Consider the following 20,940-nt stretch of genomic DNA (forward strand, 5'->3'; position numbering starts at 1 on the left):
ATTTATATACAATATAAAATTCATCTTTCTAGGACCATATAAAGTATAAAAGGAGGACAGATTGAATTTAATAGGCATAGTAAATAACAATTTTTAAATATGTCCTGCCTAAATGGCATTTATCATAACTGCGGAGTACACATTTCACTTATTCTTCAATATATTAATATATTTTTTCTTAAAGTAAAAATGAATGTTGACTTTGTATTTCATCTATTCTTACAATGGTTTGTCAAGAATATCAATACATTTCTGCTCACTGGATGCTTGCCTTGTTTTTAAAAAATCAGTTTTGAGATGAAGTATAGTTTACTATGTAAATAAATATCTCTTTTAAAATATTTTTAAAACTCTGTAACTGATTCCTTGAATTACCCAACAGGGAACCTCTTTGTGCTTGTTTCCTCATCTGTAAAATGAAAACTGAGCCGCTAAAGCAAAGAGCCTGGTGTTCATGAGCCCTGCGTGACATGGTCCCTAGTTCCATTGGCTGCAGCCTGAGGTGTCTAGACTGCCAGTGGCCGATGTTGGTTCTGTCGAGTTTAATTCTAATGGAGACTCCTGGGCCTGTTACTTAACATCTTGCAGCTTCAGTTTCCTTTCCTGTCAAATTAGGGTAATAATACCTAAATCAGGATTTTAAAAACTTTGAAATGGCATATATATAAGCAATTTATGTATTATAATATATATGCAATTTATATATTATATATAATACATCTAATTTATAATACTATATTATTTATATATATTAATAAGATATTGAGGCTGATGCTTGTTATTGTAGCTGTTAGGCTGTTTCATTATTTTCTTCTGCCAATTACCAGAATTTGCTCTTAAGTCCAATAGAAAAAATTTTCACGTGTTCTGTAGGGCCCTTGCCTGTAGTGTCTTGACACTCTGAGGACAGGTAGTTTGTACCACACTCCTATCACCTCCCAGGAATGCCAGCTCCTGTTGTTTTTTTCTCTTCACTCTAACCATCTCCAGTGGCTGAACCAGTTTCATCTCCACTAATCCTTTCATTGCAGACTTTCCTTCCACCCTACTCTGTTCTACTTTTTAGAAACTTAGAAATTATTTGAGCTTACTAGTGTCTTCCTTCTCCTTACAAAATGATCTCTCTACATCCGTGATGTTATTGAATCCTTGTTTCCCCCAGTCCCAGCTAACAGAGACACGCACACACACACGAGCACCTGCGTCAGGTCACTTTTTGGCAGTGGTCTGCTGTAGAAATGGCTCATAATTTCACATCACTTCTCCCTTTCAGATTTTATACCTTTTTTTCCTCCTGTCTAACTGTGATGGATAGCATCCGTAGAACAAAATTAAATAATTTGGTACAATGTACATGTATGCCTTGTTCTTAATTTTTTATTTTGCCAAAATAAAATATTAATGACCTATATTAAAGAGAATATTTATATAAAATGTATAGAGTCATATTTATTGAAATAAGATAATATCACTGATTGTAAGAAACAACTACATTTTATGGACTAATTAGAAAAAAATGATCACTTACAAGACACGATCAGTTGTAAGATGCATTTCTACTTCATGAATGTTATAATATGAAGAAAAATGTAACTTTGGATCAATGAGATATGGCAGGTATAGCAGATACTGTTTTTAGTCTTACTAAATTTCTGTTAAAATTTTTATGTACTCTTGTTTGTGTGTTAGAAACTTCATGTTTTCTTATTTTTGTAGTTTCTGTGAGCTGTATCTAAGTTACTTTTTGCTTCATTGCATATATTATGCACACTTTCTCTTGGTCTCGTTCTTTCCAAATATTTGATGCCTTTATGATGACGTGAGTTGGTCGTCTCTACTACTGAATTCCCACGTGCCCCCGCACAAAGATGTGGCGTCATTGAATGCTTGCGATGGAAAACAGTCTTCCTTTTTTCAGGAAGGGTTAGCAGTCCTGAAAGTCTCTCCGCTCTTCTCCCCACTCAGAGGATTGTTCCGTAGCCCTCCTCACACTGACTGACTCCATGCTACTGTGCCTCATGACACGGGGGAGCCCTTGGCCTACTCTCTTCTCTCCAGAGCTAAATAGCAAAACATTTTCTTGTTTTTCAGCTTACTATCCCTTAATGTTTCCCAGCCCTTTATTACTTCACTTTCTCATTATCTCTAGAGGAATGACTTAGAAATCTCGTGTACCCTGAAAGAGTTCTTATGTTGAGGTCGGGTGGTGTAGGTATCCAGAAATGGGTTTACATGAGTAGCTTGCATAACTTAGAACTCTCAGTTGGGAGAAAAGTCACTGTACTTTTTTATCTGAAGGAAGGTGGTTCTGTATCCCCTTGAGGGCTACAACCCAAGGATGACATCTAGTGATCTGTTAAGCCTGGATTGTCTTCTTAGGGACACGGGGTGGGGGGTGTGTGTTTAGGAAATCAGGGGAAAAAGGAATTTTAAAAGCAGATCTTTCAACCAGTTAAAACATTTTAAGGCACTTAAGCTCCCTGAAAATGATGTAAAATAGTGATAGAGTAATGTTTTGTTTGTAAATGTTAGTTCAGTTTCTAATGTAATAGAACATCCTGGAAGTACTCTTTGGTTAGTCCTTACTCATAGGTGATCCAGAAATTTAAGTTAATAATCATTTCAACCAGTTTAATTATCTTATGCCTCCTTAGCAATGGTTCTTACTCTTGGGGTTGATAGATTTTAGGGAGAGTCCTGTGAACTCCTGAACTTGTATGTAAAATTTGGCCATTAGGCACAGTTTTTTGGTAGCGAGAGGAGGATCCATAGCTTTTGGCAGAATCTTAAAGAGATTAATAACCCCAAAGAAGTGAATCCACTTCTGTTGTGTTCTAGGGCAGCCCTATTTCTGCCTCACTGCTCTCCATTGTGGCCTTGGTTGTAAATCATGAAAACCTCAAGAGTATTTTGAAGCTCAAAACAAAGAAAATTTGATCTTGACTTATTGGCCTTAGAAATGGCAGTGTTGTTCAAGTGGTACATTTAAAACAATAGTAATACCACGAACTGCCAGGGAATCCACTTTTAGGAAGTAGTGAGTGTAAATGAAGGTGGTATTGTAGTCACGGAAAAAGACATTCGAAAACTGCAGATCCACGTATGTTGAAGACGTGTGAAGGATTAAAACTATGCTTCTGTTTTGAACTTGAATAATTAATTTCATAGTTGTGATTTAAATTATTTTTCTAAAGAATATGTATTGGAAATGATAAATGTCTGGTGTTTGTATGTATGTGTGTATAGGAATTACTTTTTAATATTTATATGAGTAATGAAAATATGTGATTTTTTTATTATAGTGCATGCAAGATATGGGAAATACTAAAGCAAGACTACTATATGAAGCCAATCTTCCAGAGAACTTTCGAAGACCACAGACAGATCAGTATCCTTTAACATTTCTTTATTGTGGGGTTTAAAAGAATCAGCTCATTTTTATAGTTCATATTTTAACTTTGTATTGAATATTTAGGAAGATGTGACCTTTATCATACTGTTGTTCATGAAAAATAGAAATTGATTTGCCCTGAGCTATGCTTTGTATATGGTAAGTTTTTAATAGGAATCTGGTAATACATGATCTATATAGTATTTTTATGTAATTATTATTAAGTATAAAATATTATAACTGATTCCCTTTTTTTTTTTTTTTTTTTTTTGCGGTATGTGGGCCTCTCACTGTTGTGGCCTCTCCTGTTGCGGAGCACAGGCTCCGGATGTGCAGGCTCAGCGGCCATGGCTCACGGGCCCAGCCGCTCCACGGCATGTGGGATCTTCCCGGACCAGGGCACGAACCCGCGTCCCCTGCATCGGCAGGCGGACTCTCAACCACTGTGCCATCAGGGAAGCCCCAAACTGATTCCTCTTGATTGATCTCCAACTCTTGATTGGAGCATATATGTTGTTTATTACTTTAGACTATTATTAGAGGTTTGATTTGTGAGCATCTTGAGTACTTTTTGAAAAATCATTTCCAGAGAAGTTTCCTTTGAATATTTATTTATTTATTTGGCTGCATCGGGTCTTCGTTGCGGCACTTGGACTTCTCTCTAGTTTTGGCGTGTGAGCTCTAGAGTGCACAGGCTCAGTAGTTGCAGCGCATGGGCTCTCTAGTTGTGGCGCATGGGCTTAGTTGCCCCATAGCATGTGGGATCTTAGTTCCCTGACCAGGGATTGAACCCGTGTCCCCTGCATTGGAAGGCGGATTCTCAATCACTGGACCACCAGGGAAGTCCCTGGAGGAATTTCCTTTGATCACCTTTATGTGGTAATTATGTTTATGTGAAGCAGTTGACAGACAAATCCCATACTTGGTGGACGTGGATGGTGGCAGGGATGTGGGGTCATGTCACTGCTGACCTTCCGTGGGTCACAGGCTGCATGGCTCTCTTTGCTTTCACATCTGACCTAATGAATGAGGGGAATATTTTCTCACAGGCATTTTAGTGAGGATTTTTTTTTTCACATGTTAAAGAGAAATCGTTTGATTTTATAGGGTTCCTCGAACTCATATTGAAGTTTGAGAAAAAGCTCATCAGAATAAGATTATCTAATTGACTGTAGGTATATGTGATTTTATCCAAAGGTGATTTTTGTGATTTTGGCAATATAATGTAGTTTCTTAAAGATCAGTTGTGTACTGGACTCTCCTGGTGATCCAGTGGTTAAGAATCTGCCTTCCAATGCAGGGGACGCAGGTTCGATCCCTGGTCGGAGAACCAGGATACCACGTGCCGGGGTGGGGGGGGCAACTAGGCCCGCGTGCCACAACTACCAAGCCCGCGCACCACAACTAGCGAGCCTGTGCGCCACAACTACCAAGCCCGCATGCCACAACTCGAGAGCCTTGCGCCACAACTACCGAGCCCACGCTCCACAACTAGAGAGCCTGTGCGCCACAGCTAGAGAGCCTTGCGCCACAACTACCGAGCCCGTGTACCACAACTAGAGAGCCCGCGCACTATGCAGCTCTCACGCCACAACTAGAGAGCCCGCACACCACAACTACTGAGCCCGTGTGCCACAACTTGATAGAAGCCCCCATGCTGCAAGGAAGAACAGAGCCCACGCACCACAACGAAAGATCCCACATGCCTCAACTAAGACCTGACGCAGTCAAGTAAATAAATATTTAAAAAAAAATTATGTGTAGCTTAAAAAAAACAAAAAAAGAACAGGTACTACCCATGTGTATACTAAAACAGTTTGTGTGACCAAACAATGAAAAAAATTGATCTTTTCTCAGAGATGCAGTCCATTATATATATATTTTTTCATATTTGTATAGAAACCTTTTGGGTTATACTCAAGAAGTTAGTATTTGTCCTGTTCTGTTTCTGCTTCCTCCACCTCCTTCCCACACATTTAGCAGTCTGATATCCCAGGCTATTTTTATTATAGCAAGATCCTGGGGTAGGAGTGGGTGGTACATTTCAGGCATAAAAAATTGTGTGAGCAGAAGTATGAAGGTGTGAGGACACTTGACATTTTAAAGTTTTGATATGACAAGATTTAAGTTTCGTGGGCCAGTGGCAGATGAAGCTCATTTTTCCAGATTGTGAAGGGTTTTCAGTACCATATAGAGCAGCATATAGGTAGCATATAGAGCAGTACCTCATTTCATTGGCCCAAAGGATTGAAAAGCCATGAAGAATTTTGAGGCAGGAGAAACATTAGAAATATTAGCTTCTACCACAAAGAAGATGAGTTGGAGGAGGTCGTGGAGTCACAGAGGGCATGTAGAATACTAGTACAGCCCTGAGGGGAGCAGTGATGAAGAGATGAATTACGTGGGAGACTTGAGAACAGGCAGGAGGGAATTGGGGAGACTGGAAGGGAACTGGGAAGGCAGGGGCAGTTGGATTAGGTTAAGATTGCCTGGGCTTTCCTGGTGGGGCAGTGGTTGAGAGTCCGCCTGCCGATGCAGGGGACGCGGGTTCGTGCCCCGGTCTGGGAAGATCCCACATGCCGCGGAGCGGCTGGGCCCGTGAGCCCTGGCCGCTGAGCCTGCGCGTCCGGAGCCTGTGCTCCGCAACGGGAGAGGCCACAACAGTGAGAGGCCTGCGTACCGCAAAAAAAATTTTTTTAAAAGAAAAAGATTGCCTTTGTTTCCAGGGAAGACACTGCAAGGACCCCAAGTTTCCTAGCTTGGCTAAGGTTCTGTGAGTGAGGTAAACTTCTTCATCGGGGAAGGAATTCAGTACCAGATGAAGGTGTAAGAGTTACAGATTGAAGACAGTGAGCCATCACTTTGGGCAGGATAAGGTGTCCGTGGGACACATGCATGGAGATGCCCATCTAGAAGCTGGAAACAGGAGTCTGGACCCTAAAAGAAAGCAGGAAATGCAGTGTAGACAGGAGAGTCACTTAGCACGTAGGTGATAGAAAAATGCTTGCTAAAGTTGTGTTTACCTAGGGCAGTGGTCCTGTATTCTTTTTTAAATAAATATATTTATTTATTTATTTTTGGCCTCGGGTCTTCGTTGCTGCACGCGGGCTTTCTCATTGCGGAGAGAGGGGGCTACTTTCCGCTTCAGTGCGTGGGCACTTTTCTCATTGCGGGGCCTTCTCGTTGCGGAGCACGGGCTCTAGGCGTGCGGGCTTCAGTAGTTGTGGCACGCGGGCTCAGTAGTTGGGGCTTGCGGGCTGTAGAGCACAGGCTCAGTAGTTGTGGCGCACGGGCTGAGTTGCTCTGTGGCATGTGGGATCTTCCAGGACTCGGGCTCGAACCAGTGTCCCCTGCCTTGGCAGGCAAATTCTTAACCACTGCACCACCAGAGAAGTCCCTGGTCCTGTATTCTTTTTTGCGGTTTTATTGAGAATCTTGGGAATGCTGTTTTTCTTCTCCTCTGGAAAGTGAGGGCATAGGGCAGAATCCTGAGGAAGAGAGCATGGTGGAAGGAGATACCACAGAGCAAATAAACTGTGTTCCCAGGTGGTTGTTACCACTGCTTGCAGGGTGTATTAGGTTATTCCTTTCTCTGCTTCTCACCCCCAAGCCTGAGTTAATGTATAAAATCCCTCAAGTTGAAGAATCTCCCTTGTCTGGAAGTTTGTGTGTTGTGTGTGTGTGTGTGTGTGTTGGGGGTTGGTTTGGTTTGAATTGGGTTTTTGGACTTCTCTTGAACGTTAAGAGGGTAAATTACTTGAGGTTCTTGAGATTTGGGGTAGTGTCCTTTATGTGGTATCTGGTGGATGAATGTGGCTTCCAAGTTATTTAGTTCATCCCCATGATGCCGTGTTGCTTTGACAAAGCCCTGAAGGTATTCAGGGGAGGACAGGACCTCTGTGTCCCCTTACACTGCCCTCTTCTGTGTACCATTTGGTACACATTCGTAGGAATTCTGTTAAGTAATTACTATCCGTTTTATGGTGAACCTAATAGAAGTAAAGGATTAGTGAGATGGTGAGTTCTTTTTTCTGGTGTTTTTTGCCATGTCCTTAAATGTGTGGTCCTTATCTAAACATTTCAGGAGAGATGAGATTTTTGTAGTGAATTGATTGGTGTCTGGCATCAGTAAGTCCTTGACCTTTGACAAAGTGAGGGTGTGGCATTGGAAACAACTGCAGTAGCTTTCCTGCTCAGCGAGGGTTCACTGTGTGCCAAGCCCTGAGTTTGGCACTTTATGTACATTAGCTTTCTAAATTTTCAGAGCAGCTCAGATAGAGCATAATATTTTTATCCTTGGCAGGCAAGGGGGTAGGGTTCTCAAAGAGCTGTTAAGAAACTTCCCAAAGCCTCCAGACTTTCCCTCGTGTGTAAGGACACTTGGATATTATTATACTTAATGATGATAGTCTGAGTAAAATCAGTGTTGTCACATTTGAGTCCTGGTGGGTGGCTTTTAAAAATAGGTAGGCTTATAGTTTGGGACTCTTTGCAGCTAAGACCATAAGGTCTAGGTGAAAATGTCAGTTTTTGAGTACCTGGTATGATTCAGGTCAGGCTCTTAGATAATGTGTGTCTTTGCTACTGTTAGTTCAAGCATGTGTGTTTGATTTTTCAAACTAAATGTTACTTGTAAAGCATTTGCAAATTATGGTCATGTTCATATGAGGTGTTGACCTCTTGCTGTTTACAGAAAGATAATCTAAGGTTGTCAGAAACTAAAGAGGGATTTTGTCTAAAGACATTTGAGATAGATGACTACTAATGATAAGAGTATAAGATGACATCTCTTGGACCATGAGACCAGCTTCTATATCTAATGTAATACTATAGTCTTCAAAAATGTTTTTTACCAAAAAAACAAATGGTTCTGAAGAACCTAGGGGCAGGACAGGAATAAAGATGCAGACGTGGAGAATGGACTTGAGGACACAGGGAGGGGGAATGGTAAGCTGGGACGAAGTGAGAGAGTGGCATGGACTTACATATACTACCAAATGTAAAACAGATAGCTAGTGGGAAGCAGCCACATAACACAGGGAGATCAGCTCAGTGCTTTGTGACCACCTAGAGGGGTGGGATAGGGAGGGTGGGAGGGAGACGCAAGAGGGAGGAGATATGGGGATATATGTATACGTATAGCTGATTCACTTTGTTATACAACAGAAACTTAACACAACATTGTAAAGCAATTATACTCCAACAAAGGTGTTAAAAATGTTTTTTACCTTAGTTATTACAGCTACGTCACTTTTATCCCTTCTTTTAATTATGAAACACTGTGATTTGGAGCTATTATTAGGGAGACTAGTAAAACCAGTCCCCTTTTTTTCTTTATTTCATCAATCATTCTAAAGCTCAGTGCTCTTTGAGAAGCCTAACATCTCTGCACTTTTACTGATTTAAATATAGTTGTCTCATCCTTAGAGGCAAGTAAAACTCACATAATATGGGACCTCACTGCATTCTTAACAAGATTTGTTACTTTTTAAAAGCTTTGCAATTTACAAAAGTTAGGCAGAAGCTGCTGTGAAAGTGTAATTTCTCATGTGGCCTGTGGTTAATTCTACGCGGCATGTACGAGTGCATGACAGGCGATAAAGCTTTACATTAAAGATTTTCATTAGGATCTTTCGTCTTATCTGATAACTTTAATTACCTCAGTTCCATGAGTTCTGGTGTGCACCAGAGCTCATCAGCGGTGATTCTCCTTGGAGCTTTTGAAAATTTTACTGCTATCCGTGTTGTGTGTCTGGAACTGGAACATTTTGTTCTTGGGAATAGATATTAATTTGTATTTTAAGTGACATCTTTAAAGAAAGGAAAAATCTTAAAATACAAATAAATACATGTGAAAAGATAAAACACATAGTGATGTGAACATTTTTCTGGACTTCTGTAGTGCTTGCTGTCTGTTAGTTTTGAGGATTGGGACAGTGAAGGGTGCCGTGCTGAGTGTTTTGTGACCAAAGGCGTGGCGGGTATTCTGGGGTATTTCGTTGTTTGTGTACTAAGTCCCAAATCAGCCACCTAAACTTGCGTTGTCGTTGGTATATTCCTTACCTTGATTTGCTGAAAATATTACTGTTCTATTTCTTTTTGTGGGGGAGGAGTTGTCTCTGTCAGTAATAAGTCCTTTTGTCTCAAATGGCAGCTGCATGCTGGAAAATGAAGATAAGTATTCCCTGATCTTCAAATTTATTGGTTCTTTTGTTGCTGCTTCTCATTTGCTCATCTGTTTAAAGTTGATGATAGGCACGCCATCTTAGCCTTGGCTCAGCAGTTTTCTGTTTCCCCCTCTGCTGTGGGCCCTGTGTTTAAAAGAGCTGCCTGTCAGAGCATGGTGATTGATAATAAGAGCTGAGGGTTAAACAGTAGTCACTCTGTCCCCCACTGCTCTTAGGTCTTTCCACACACTAGCGTGTTTAATCCTGCGAGGTGAGTCTTGGTGTTATCGCCATTTTAAAGGTGAGGAAACTGACACCAAGTTATACAAAAATAAAAGCTAACTTCATTTATGCTTACTGTTTGTTAGGTACTATGCTGAGGGCTTTATCTATATTATCCACAAAACCGTCAACAACTTGGTAAGATATGGAGTATTATTGTCATTTTCACTACTGGTACCAGAAATGAGGGTATGCATTGGAGACCATCTTCCTTGAGAATTAGTGCTATAGTCAGCATATAATGCAAAATTATTGTCAAATTTCCCTTGAAAATCCCTTACATTGTCTACAGTGGCAGTTTGCAGACACAGAGATCCTCTATAAATCCAACTGGGCTGTTCTTGGCCCACTAGAGTTGGAATAGAATTCAAGCATCAGCGACTACAGGCCCATGAGCCAACTCCTGTTTTTGTAAATAAAGTTTTATTAGAACATATCCATACCCATCCATTTATCAGTTTTCTGTGGCTACTTTGGAGCTACAAATGCAAAAGTGAGTAGTTGCAGCATAGACCAACTGACCCACAGAACCTAAAATATTTACTATATGGCCCTTTAAGAAAAAGTTTGCTGACCCCGGGAATAAATCAGCGTTTCTTTAGGTGAATTAACAGTGAAGAATTGGCTTGCTTTTGGGAAGTTTTACAAAAATACATGAGGACCATGTGATACATTCTTGGCCTAAGAGGCCATGTAGGGCCTGAGAGCATCCAAGGATGTGGCATGTGCCCTGAATCACAGTTCTTCTCAGGTGACTCCACTGAGTTTTAAAAGTTCACTTTGTGGTGTGCTTTGTTTTTTAAAAAGCAATGTTTTATGTTAATAATGAGGAATATCCTAGTACATCATCCTATCTTGATGCTTTAATTTTTTTATGTCCTTGAAAAACAGATCAGCTTTCATCTCACATTAAGTTTTTAAAATTACTTACTGCTTAGATAATTTCTGATAGGGTTTCTTTTTTAATATCATAAACAGTAACCAGACTCAGCTATATTTGAATTATTTATTTAAAATACACTAAGTATAAATTAAGATTTCACGGATATCTGTCATTTCTGAAAATTCACACAACATATCATTTCATCAGATGTTAGTATTGTTTTTCACTACAAAAGATTGTATACTTAAAATGTTTGCCTTTTTCAAATCGATATTTATAAAACCATCATAGTTTTCAATATTTTAGTTTTACAGTGGTTAAATTATTTTATATACTTTATTTTTAATCTTAATGATTAGTTTCCTAAAACTAAATTTTGGTCATAAACAACAATCTTTCCTTTGTCATAAACATTTCATAAATGAGAGTATTAAAATCTTTCCAGGCTTTAATATGTACTACACTTGAGGGACTTCCCTGGTGGTCCAGTGGCTAAGACTCCGTGCTCCCAATGCAGGGGACCCGGGTTCGATCTCTGGTCCGGGAACTGGATCCCACGTGCATGCCGCAACTAAGAGTCCACATGCCACAACTAAGATCCTGCATGCTGCAACTAAGACCCAGTGCAGCCAAAATAAATGAATAAATATTAAAAAAATATGTAGTACACTTTAAACAATATCCAAAATAGACTGTTGTTTCTATCTTTAAGGAGGAAAAATATCAGTGTTGTTCACCTCCCAGATATTTAAACATAAAAATTATACTTTAAGAATTTAGGGGCTTCCCTGCTGGCACAGTGGTTGAGAATCCACCTGCCAATGCAGGGGACACGGGTTTGAGCCCTGGTCCGGGAGGATCCCACATGCTGCGGAGCAACTAGGCCCGTGAGCCACAACTACTGAGCCTGCGCATCTGGAGCCTGTGCTCCGCAACAAGAGAGGCCGCGATAGTGAGAGGCCCGCACACCGTGATGAAGCGTGGCCCTCACTTGCCACAACTAGAGGAAGCCCTTGTACCGAAATGAAGACCCAACACAGCCAAAAATATATAAATAAATAAATTTAAAAAAATAAAGAATTTAGATTTCCAAAATTTTCTTAGTTAAGAAATAACTATATGCATATTATATGTAATATTTATATCTAGAAATAAATATAATTACTGTTTTTAAAATAGTATACAGTTTTTAAAAACAGTAAACATATTTCCTATCATCTAGAGTGGAAATGACATCAGTCTAAGTAAATTCTATTTTCTCTTCCCTTTTGTGGTGGTAAATAGTTGTCTCTGCAGTGGAAGTTGCTCAATACACCACATTCACACACCTCATCCAAAGGGCCTCTCTTTTTGATTGTTTCGTTTTTTCCTGTTAGAAAACTAGAATAATGTAATATTGAACATGGATTTACAGTCATGTGCGAACTTAACATTTAGCTTATTTACATGTGAAATAGTTGGAATAAATAACATTCTTGCATTTTATGAAAATCTTGGGGTGTTTTGGTAATTTTTTGGTACTGGCTGCCAAAATGTTCACATATCTAAATAAATAATCAGCCTCTGACAGCTCTGGGGCCTTTCACTTGAAAGGGTCTCCAAGGCTACCTTGAAAATAAAAGGCACTCTCCACATTTGACCTTCTTCTCTAGATTTGAAAGCATTTGTTATCATTAGCAGAAATAAATGACTGATTCACAAATGAACTTGTGATGACCAGTAACATTCTGAAAAAAGTGGAAGTCAGACATTCTGGTTTCGAATCATCACAACTCTCCCTTCCTTGTACTGTAGAATCCCAGAGAACTTCTTAAACTTTCTGTGCCTGGTTTTAGTTGTAAAATGGCACCTACCTCATAGTTTACGAGGACAAAAGGAGATAAAGTACCTTTCACATACTCAGTTTATAAAAATCCATCTTTAAAAATGGCTTTCAATTATTCAGCTTACTTAATAAATTGAACGTTTAGATTTTCTGTCTTACTTGCCCTCCCTGGCCCTCTTGGAGTGCTTTCTTTTAATACCCACTGTATAGTTGTCTGTCAACTCTTTCTGTTACCTATGGCCTCAACTGTCAATTTAAAGAGCTTTTATTAATTTCTAATAAGGAGCTTTTGACTGAAAATATATTGTTTTACTGCTTCAGGTAACTTCTCTTTGAACAGGATGTCTTAACCTGGGGATCCACAGAGAGATTGTATTTCAGTGTAATTCATTTCCTTTGTAATTCTATGTATTTTATTTTATGCATTTTTTTAAGGTTTTTCTTTTAAGTGCATTCTTTTTAAAAAAAATTAATTTATATTTTGGCTGCGTTGGGTCTTCGTTGCTATACGTGAGCTTTCTCTAGTTGTGGCGAGCGGGGGCTACTCTTCGTTGTGGTGTGTGGGCTTCTCATTGCGGTGGCTTCTCTTGTTGCGGAGCATGGGCTCTAGGCGTGCTGGCTTCAGTATTTGTGGCACGTGGGCTCAGTAGTTGTGGCTCAGGGGCTCTAGAGCACAGGCTCAGTAGTTGTGGCACACGGGCATAGTTGCTCCGTGGCATGTGGGATCTTCCCGGAGCAGGGCTTGAACCCGTGTCCCCCTGCATTGGCAGGCGGATTCTTAACCACTGCGCCACCAGGGAAGTCCCTTTTTTTAAGGCTTTTATTTGTTTTTATTAAGTCAGTGCCCAATTTATACTATTTTATGCATTTAAAAGCACTATCTCCACAGACTTTACTGGACTATCAAAGAGGTTCATGGTACTAAAAAATTAAAAAGTTACAAATCCCTGATGGAAGAAGTTCCATTTTAGTAGAATATGGTAAAGACATGGTTGTTGGACTGCTAAGAGAAGTCATCTCTGTAAGATAACTCAGGGCTATTGGATCCCACTAGAAATGACTCATCTATCAACAGGTAGGGCTGGTCCCCCCAACTTCAGAAAATTGAATAGTTCTCACCTTGGTTTTAGCTTCTTGACTTCTCCGTATCTAGAACCTTTGCAGGAAAAAAAATAGCCACCGTTTTTCTAATATACAGAGAATCTTCTCTGATACAATCAGAGGCAGCCATGTATGGTGGAAGGGACATAAGTATTGAAATCACAATTGTTTAGTCTTTCCAAGTTGCTGATTCTTCATCTATGATGTGGAAATTATAATATGCACATTACTGTGTTGAGGAAGGATTAAAGGAAAAAACTATGGACAGGGACTTCCCTGGGCACAGTGGTTAAGAATCCACCTGCCAATGCAGGGGACACGGGTTTGAGCCCTGGTCCGGGAAGATCCCACATGCTGTGGAGCAGTTAAGCCCGTGTGCCACAGCTACTGAAGCCCACGCACCTAGAGCCCGTTCTCCACAATGAAGAGAAACCCCCACTTGCTGCAACTAGAGAAAGCCCGCATGCAGCAACGAAGACCCAACACAGCCAAAAAAAAAAAAAAAAAAAAAAAAAAAAACAGAAAAAAACTATGGACAGCACACAGTGTCTGGTGCGCTGTGGTTGCTGCATGGGCGTTAGTTTCTTTACTTACACTGAGAATCCAAAATGAACATGAAGTGAATTTAGAGCTGAGTCAGGGTAGAGGGCTGTGGAGCGTGATGGAATTGAGAAATGTGGTTACTTTTCTTTTTAGAATCGGGTTGAGTGGGGAAAATTTCCTGAAAGAGATAGACTCTTTGGCAGAAAGAAAAGTAGGTTGCAGAATTTAGTTGCAGAAATAGTGTGTGAGTAAAATACAGCCCGGAGAGTAGGAAAATTGAATTTAAAGTCCAGGCTTTGTGGAGACGAATGAATAAAGGGGAGTGTACATGTCACTGAACTCATGCTTTTCCTTAAGTTATCTGTTTTCAGAGCAGTGGAATTTTTCATCAGAGATAAATATGAAAAGAAGAAATACTACGATAAAAATGCTATAGCTATTACAAATGTAAGTAAAATCTTCATCTCTATTGCCAATTGATGCTTGTTGAGTAGATGTGGAACTTTTAACATACGATACAGCTCTGTTTATTTATTGTGAAAATGTGCTAGTTACATACTTAAAAAATTTGAATATTGGAAGTTTTTGTCATATAATGTTAATGAGCTTTCACAAAGCAGGACCCTTGATTCAGAAAGGAGCATATTCTATGTAAGAGTCTGATAACTGCTTAAATGGCATTTAATTAATTTTTTTTTTGAAATTTGCAAAAAGATAAAGTCACTAATTGAAAAATGGAGGAGAGATGATTGTTTTTACTAGATTCGGGAAATGAACAAAAAAGGAAAATCTGTCTTCTTTTAAGGGCTTTGGTGGATCTGTCCAGATATAAGTTTATTAAAACATGGCATTTTCATTGGTTATTATCAAGTATTATCAAGTAATAGTTGAGACCTTACTGTAGTGATCCAAATATGTTATATCACTGATCCTTTTTAAGTTTTTCTTTCTGATTAAATTTTCCTATCCCAGTTAAATGCTGTTTAAGGCTAATTATCTTTAGGGCTGTAGTCATTTTTTAAGTCTTTGATTCCTAGATTAATAATAAAGCTATAAGCCAGTTAATTGTGTGGCTAATTCATCTGTCACGCAATTTAGAGACAATAATTTCCTCTCATTTTGCATATAAGCTGGTTTTCCTTTTCAGTCCGTATGGAGAAGCAGTATACTAAAAAATTCAACCAAATACTAACAAAGTAAGGATATTGTAATACATGGTCTCTGACCATTAAAAAAAATCTTCTAAAACAATGTTTAAAGTATGATTAATGTATATTTTGGAGCAAAGGTACCCTTGATAGAGTTTAGGCTGCATTTACAGTGGGTGTAGGAGAGGAAATCTCTTGAAAAATCAGTAAAAATTGACAATATTGAGAGTGATGCTTATCACATCCATGAAATTAAGTTTACTTACAGCATTGTGGGGGAAAAAGGACAAACTTTAAAGCATAAGTAATATATTTTTATATGAAATTCTAAGAAATCATTTTAAAATACAGGGTGTGTAAACCACCATTCCCAGGGTGTGGGAATTTTGGTGGCCACCTTAGAATTCTCCCGCCACGGGGACGCAGAATGAGTCTGCCCTCCTTGGTATTCCTTAATGAATGAGTGATAGGGGACATTTGAAAAACTGAGTACAGAAATTGTCCTGTCTGTCCGCCCCTCACTCCCCGTAAGTAGTGGTGCAGCATAGCTGGCAACACTGATCAGGTGAGTTCTTAGGAGATCTAGCAGGTATCGAGCAGATGAGGTTGAGCTCTGCCATGTTGTTTGCCCTTTTCCAGCAGCAACTTTTCTCTGTTCCCCTCTCCCCCCTCGCTCTTCCTCTTCTCCCCTCTCCCCTGCCTCTTCTTTCCCTCCCCACCACCCCCTCGCTTCCCCCACCACATACTTCCATCCTCACGTGATTCATTTGCTATTATAATCATCAAAAAGAAAATCTGTTGCACCAGGAAAATGTATAGGTAACTCTAACTATTTAATCCTTACCCCTGACTGGCTCAGTTTTGTCTTGGAAAAACAGCTAATAGTTGCTGGCAGTTGGTAGCTTTAAAATGAGCACTCACTTGTTCTTGTTTCAGTTTATCTTACATATTTCTTGCCTCCTCTGCCACTTCTCATCCCTCACAAGTAACCTCTTGAATGCAGTTTGAGTACATGCTTGAGTTTGCATCACACAAAGGTTTTAATTCTCCAGTCTGAATTTCACATGAAATTACTATTCCAATCAGTTGCCATATAATTGAGTATTATATAAAAGTTTAAAAACAGGAAAACTTTCACTTATTTTGTTTTATATGTGTGTATCTATATATGTATAAAGACTAGTATTTAGCACAACAAAAGTAAAATTAAATCCGTTATTTCAACTTAGAAATTGTGGAAACAATGTTTCTGTACTGTATTATAATAAAAGAGCTAGCACTAGTAATTTCATTAAGCTCTGTTTACAGTTAACTGGTGATTATATAATTCATTAATATAAATGAGCAATAATTTTAAGACAGTGTGAATTGCAATAAATTTTAAGATGTCCTTCCTGATAGGGATGAGAAACTTAGATGATGAATGATCAGGTGGTGATCTAAGATTACCCTGAAATAGCAGTTTCAAGTTGGGCTTTTGTTGTTGTTGTTACTTCCTCTTGTTACAGTTTTAGTTTCCTCTTCTGTGGAATAGGGATGATCACGGCATCCACTTTTGACAGTATTCTTATGGGAGTTAAATAAGGTAGGGCCCGCTGCATTTCTGTTGTGTGCCTGGCACAGGAGCGCTTAACACATAGGAGCTCCTGGGAGGAGCGCCTGGCGGGGAGGGAGGGGGGCAGGAGCAAAGGGGCCCAAGCGCAGGGGCGGGTGGGGCTAGAAACCGCCGGGCTCACATGCTGCCCAGAGGCTGTATCTCATTGGCACCACTGACTTGAGTTCTGTCGGATTAATACTGCCACATTTCAGTCAGCCCTTTTAAAATTATGGGCTGCCAGGCGCCTGATGTGGCATTTATAGGACTTCTATTTGAAATTTCTCCAGAATTCTGCATTTCTTAGTGACTTACCCAGTGATTTTAAAGTCAGCATATTAAAATTCAGCCTTCTTCTACATATCTGGTGGCTATGGTTACTGAGTTAAGCTTGTCAAAAAGTCTTTTAACTCTCCTACTGATGCGTTTAATCGATGGTTTCTTTTGTATGACTTTAGTTCAGTAAATGTATTTTCAGCTTTTGTACCTAACACATACCATGGAAGGTAATTTGCTTTGGAAACTATATTTTTTAAATGATTTCTCAACTCCTGAAAAAGTAAAGCTTCACAGTGTATTGAAAGGTCATGAGACAGCCCATTTGAGAACTGCCGGGATCAAATCTTCACTTGGAAAATATATTCAAGAATTTCCAAAATGGGTTTGAAGTGATGTATTGCTTACAGTTAATCCATAAGGTATTTTTCAGCATTTTGAAGCACCAGATTTTTATTATATAACATTATTCTGTCAAAAAGGGTGAGAGAGTAAGAAGAAAAAATCATCAAGAAAATAATGTGATCTTTTCTTGAAAAGATAGATGAGCATTTTGCCTTACCACCTTCAACTAATTGTACTGGTATTTTTAGAATACTTGATACTTTTTCACCTTATCCTGGAACGTGGTAGTTGGAAACCTGTTTTACCAGGTCAGTTTTCCTTCTGCAGTAGGTGCGTTTGTACACTTGGATTACTCTGGGAGTTTCTTCGGTGGTGGCCTAGAGAAGAACCTCTGGTCTTAAGAATAATTGAAGGGAGGACGTTAGCTCCTATTCCCGAAGGAGATCTTTACTGAGTTCCCACTTCGTGTTCTCTCATGGCTGGGGGTGGGGGAGAGAAGGGTGGGGAATAGAGGGACAGTAAAGCATGACGATTGCCTTTGCCAGCGCCATTTTCAAGGTCAAAGTCTTGTCCCCTCTCTCTATAAAAGTACTGGAATCCAGTGAAATGGAATTATCATCTAGTTACAAAATAAATTCTGAATTTGACAATGAGTGTATTGGGTTGGCCAGAAGTGCCTTCAGTTTTTAAGTAAAAGTAAAAGACACATTTTTCATTTTCACCAAGAACTTTATTGAACAACGTATTCACCCTTCTTTTCCACTACCTTCTGCCATTTTTCAGGCAACTTCATAATTCCATCTTCCTAAAACTTTTTATCTTTTTGAGCAAAGAACTGTTCCAGATGCCTTTTACAGTCTTCCAGGGAATTGATTTTTTCCATTAAGAGGATTTTGTAAAGACTGAAATAAATGGAAATCCGAAGGTGCAATGTCTGGTGAATACAGCAGATGAATCAGAACTTCCCAGCCAGGCTGTCACAGTTTTTGCCTGGTCATCAAAGAGACGTGGTCTTGTGTTATCCTGGTGGAAGATTATGCGTTTTCTGTTGACTAATTCTGGACGCTTTTCATTGAGTGCTGCTTTCAGTTGGTCTCATTCGGAGCCGTTGGAATTAACCTTTTGATTTTCCGGAAGGAGCTCATAATAGAGGACTCCCTTCCAATCCCACCATATACACAACATCACCTTCTTTGGATGAAGACCGGCCTTTGATGTGGTTGTTGGTGGTTCATTTCCCTTGCCCCACGCTCTCTTCCGTTCCACATTATTGTACAGTATCCACTTTTTATCGCCCATCACAATTTGTTTTAAAAGCGGAACATTTTCATTACGTTTCATTAGGGAATGGCACACAGAAATATGGTCAAGAAGGTTTTCTTCCATTAACACGTGGAACCCAAGCATCAAAGCGATGAACATAACCAAGCTGGTGCAGATGATTTTCGACGCTTGATTTGGATATTTTGAGTATGTCGGCTGTCTCCCGCTTGGTGTAATGTTGGTTGTTCTCAATTAATGTCTCGATTTGATTGCTGTCAACTTCAACTGGTCTACCCAACCGTGGAGCATCGTCCAGCGAGAAATCTCCAGCATGAAATTTCACAAACCACTTTTTTGACATGTTCAGTCAGTCACAGCACCTTCTCCATACACTGCACAAATCTTTTTTTGTGTTTCAGTTGCGTTTTCACCTTTCTTGAAATAATAAAGCATAATGTGCCGAAAGGATGCTTTTTTTCTTCCATCTTCAGTATTAAAATGGTTACGCAAAAGTTCACCAATTTTGATGTTTTTTTAAATGCACACTGATGTGACAGCTGTCACAGTACAATCTAACAAAATTGTTTTGAATGAAGTTAAAGACAACTAAGTGCTACTAGAGCCATCTTGGAGAAAAAACTGAACGAATCTTTTGGCCACCCCAATAGATAACTTACATAAGATTTCAGAGAAGTGCGTGAGCAAGCCAGTGCCCTTTCAGAGGACAGTGAGAACTGCTGATGTGGGGCCTCCTCTTGCTTGTGCCTCTGAGATGCTCTCATCCTCCTGTTTCCTTTTCGTCAATTAAAAAAAATTTATTGAGACCTGTTGAATGTCACATGCTGGAGATGGTGAACAGAAGAGAAACAACGTCTGTCTCAGAGAACTTCAGATGAACGAAGAATACCGATAACGAATCGCCTCTGTACTGGACATCACATGATCATGTCTGCCAGAGGGAAGCGTTGTAGGAGACTGGAGGATGAAGGGACACTTCCTGGAGGAGGCCATGTCAGGACGGGTGGGACCCGCTGGGAGCATGGGTGCTTCCAGCAGAGGAAGCAGCAGGAGCCGAGACCCTTGGAGGCTGGGGCAGAGACTGGAGCGCTGGCACCAGAGGAGTCGCGTGTGGCTAGATGCCTGGTCGCAGGTCAGGGAAGGCAGGGACAGGCAGAGGACCTGTGGTCTGGTTAAGGGGTTTAGACTCTGGCCTTGTATAATGTGTGTGAACTGTTCAAGCCTCCTAAGGAGGGCTAGGTGCTGATCACCTTTGCATCTGCTATCGTCACAGTTTGTAGAAGAGCAAGACCTGGGCAAGGCGACCCGTGAGGAGTGCTCATCCAGGCGCTGGAGGCCGGCGGGTCCCTGCTGGTGGTCAGTGCAGGGGTGGTGGGCAGCACTTGTAGGGATTTGGAAGGAACACATGAGCGCCTGGTTTTTCTTGCCTTTGCGTTTTTTTCTTTCCTCCCCCCACCTGCCTTTTGCTTCTCCCCCATCTCTCTGTTCTGTCGTGTCTCTTGCTTCCAGCTGAAGCAAGACGTGTAGACTCTAGTTCTTCATTCCTTGCTCGCATGATGGGGCTTACCCCGCTCATCGACTTTTTAAAAAATCAATGTTACTGAGGTAGAATTTACATACAATACAAGGCAGACAGTTTAAGTTATAGTTCAATGAGTTTCGGAAAATAAATACTCTATGTAAGCACGACCACAGTCGATTGGCACGTAGACCCTTTCCTTCACTCCAGAAGGTCGCTTTGTGCCCCTGGCCTCCCACCCCTGGCCCAGGTAGCCACTGATCTGCTCTTTATCACGGTAGATTGTACCTGTCTCTGCTGGAGCTTCATATGAATGGTATCATACCCTGTTTACTCTTTGATGTCTGGGTTCTTTCAGCATGTTTCTGAAATTCACCCCTGATTTCATGTGTACTATTAGACCATCCCTTTTTTATTGGCTGATAGTAGTTTGATTTATGGGTACACCAGTCTGTTCACACTCACCTGTGGATTTGTCCATTGACTTTTCAGATGTGTACCCTACTGAACAAGCATCTCTGTTTTTTCCTAGCTGGAACTTAGTATTAATGCTTTTTTATTTTTGCATTAAAATGCTTTGTTAAA

General features: G+C 40.1%; 1 protein-coding gene across 4 annotated transcripts in view; it reads left to right on the top strand.

Moving 5' to 3' along the window:
* The window catches only part of SMAP1 (small ArfGAP 1), a 150,270-nt gene that overhangs the window by 61,698 nt on the left and 67,632 nt on the right, over positions 1-20,940 (top strand). For all 4 annotated transcript variants that reach the window (XM_082669004.1, XM_082669005.1, XM_082669006.1 and 1 more), the window contains 2 exons: positions 3,303-3,388; positions 14,564-14,639. In XM_082669004.1, the coding sequence (XP_082525130.1) occupies positions 3,303-3,388; positions 14,564-14,639 (162 nt within the window). The remainder of the gene's footprint in view (positions 1-3,302; positions 3,389-14,563; positions 14,640-20,940) is intronic.

The sequence above is a fragment of the Grampus griseus genome (genome assembly GCF_964374135.1).
Source record: "Grampus griseus genome assembly, chromosome: 13".
Taxonomy (NCBI): domain Eukaryota; kingdom Metazoa; phylum Chordata; class Mammalia; order Artiodactyla; family Delphinidae; genus Grampus; species Grampus griseus.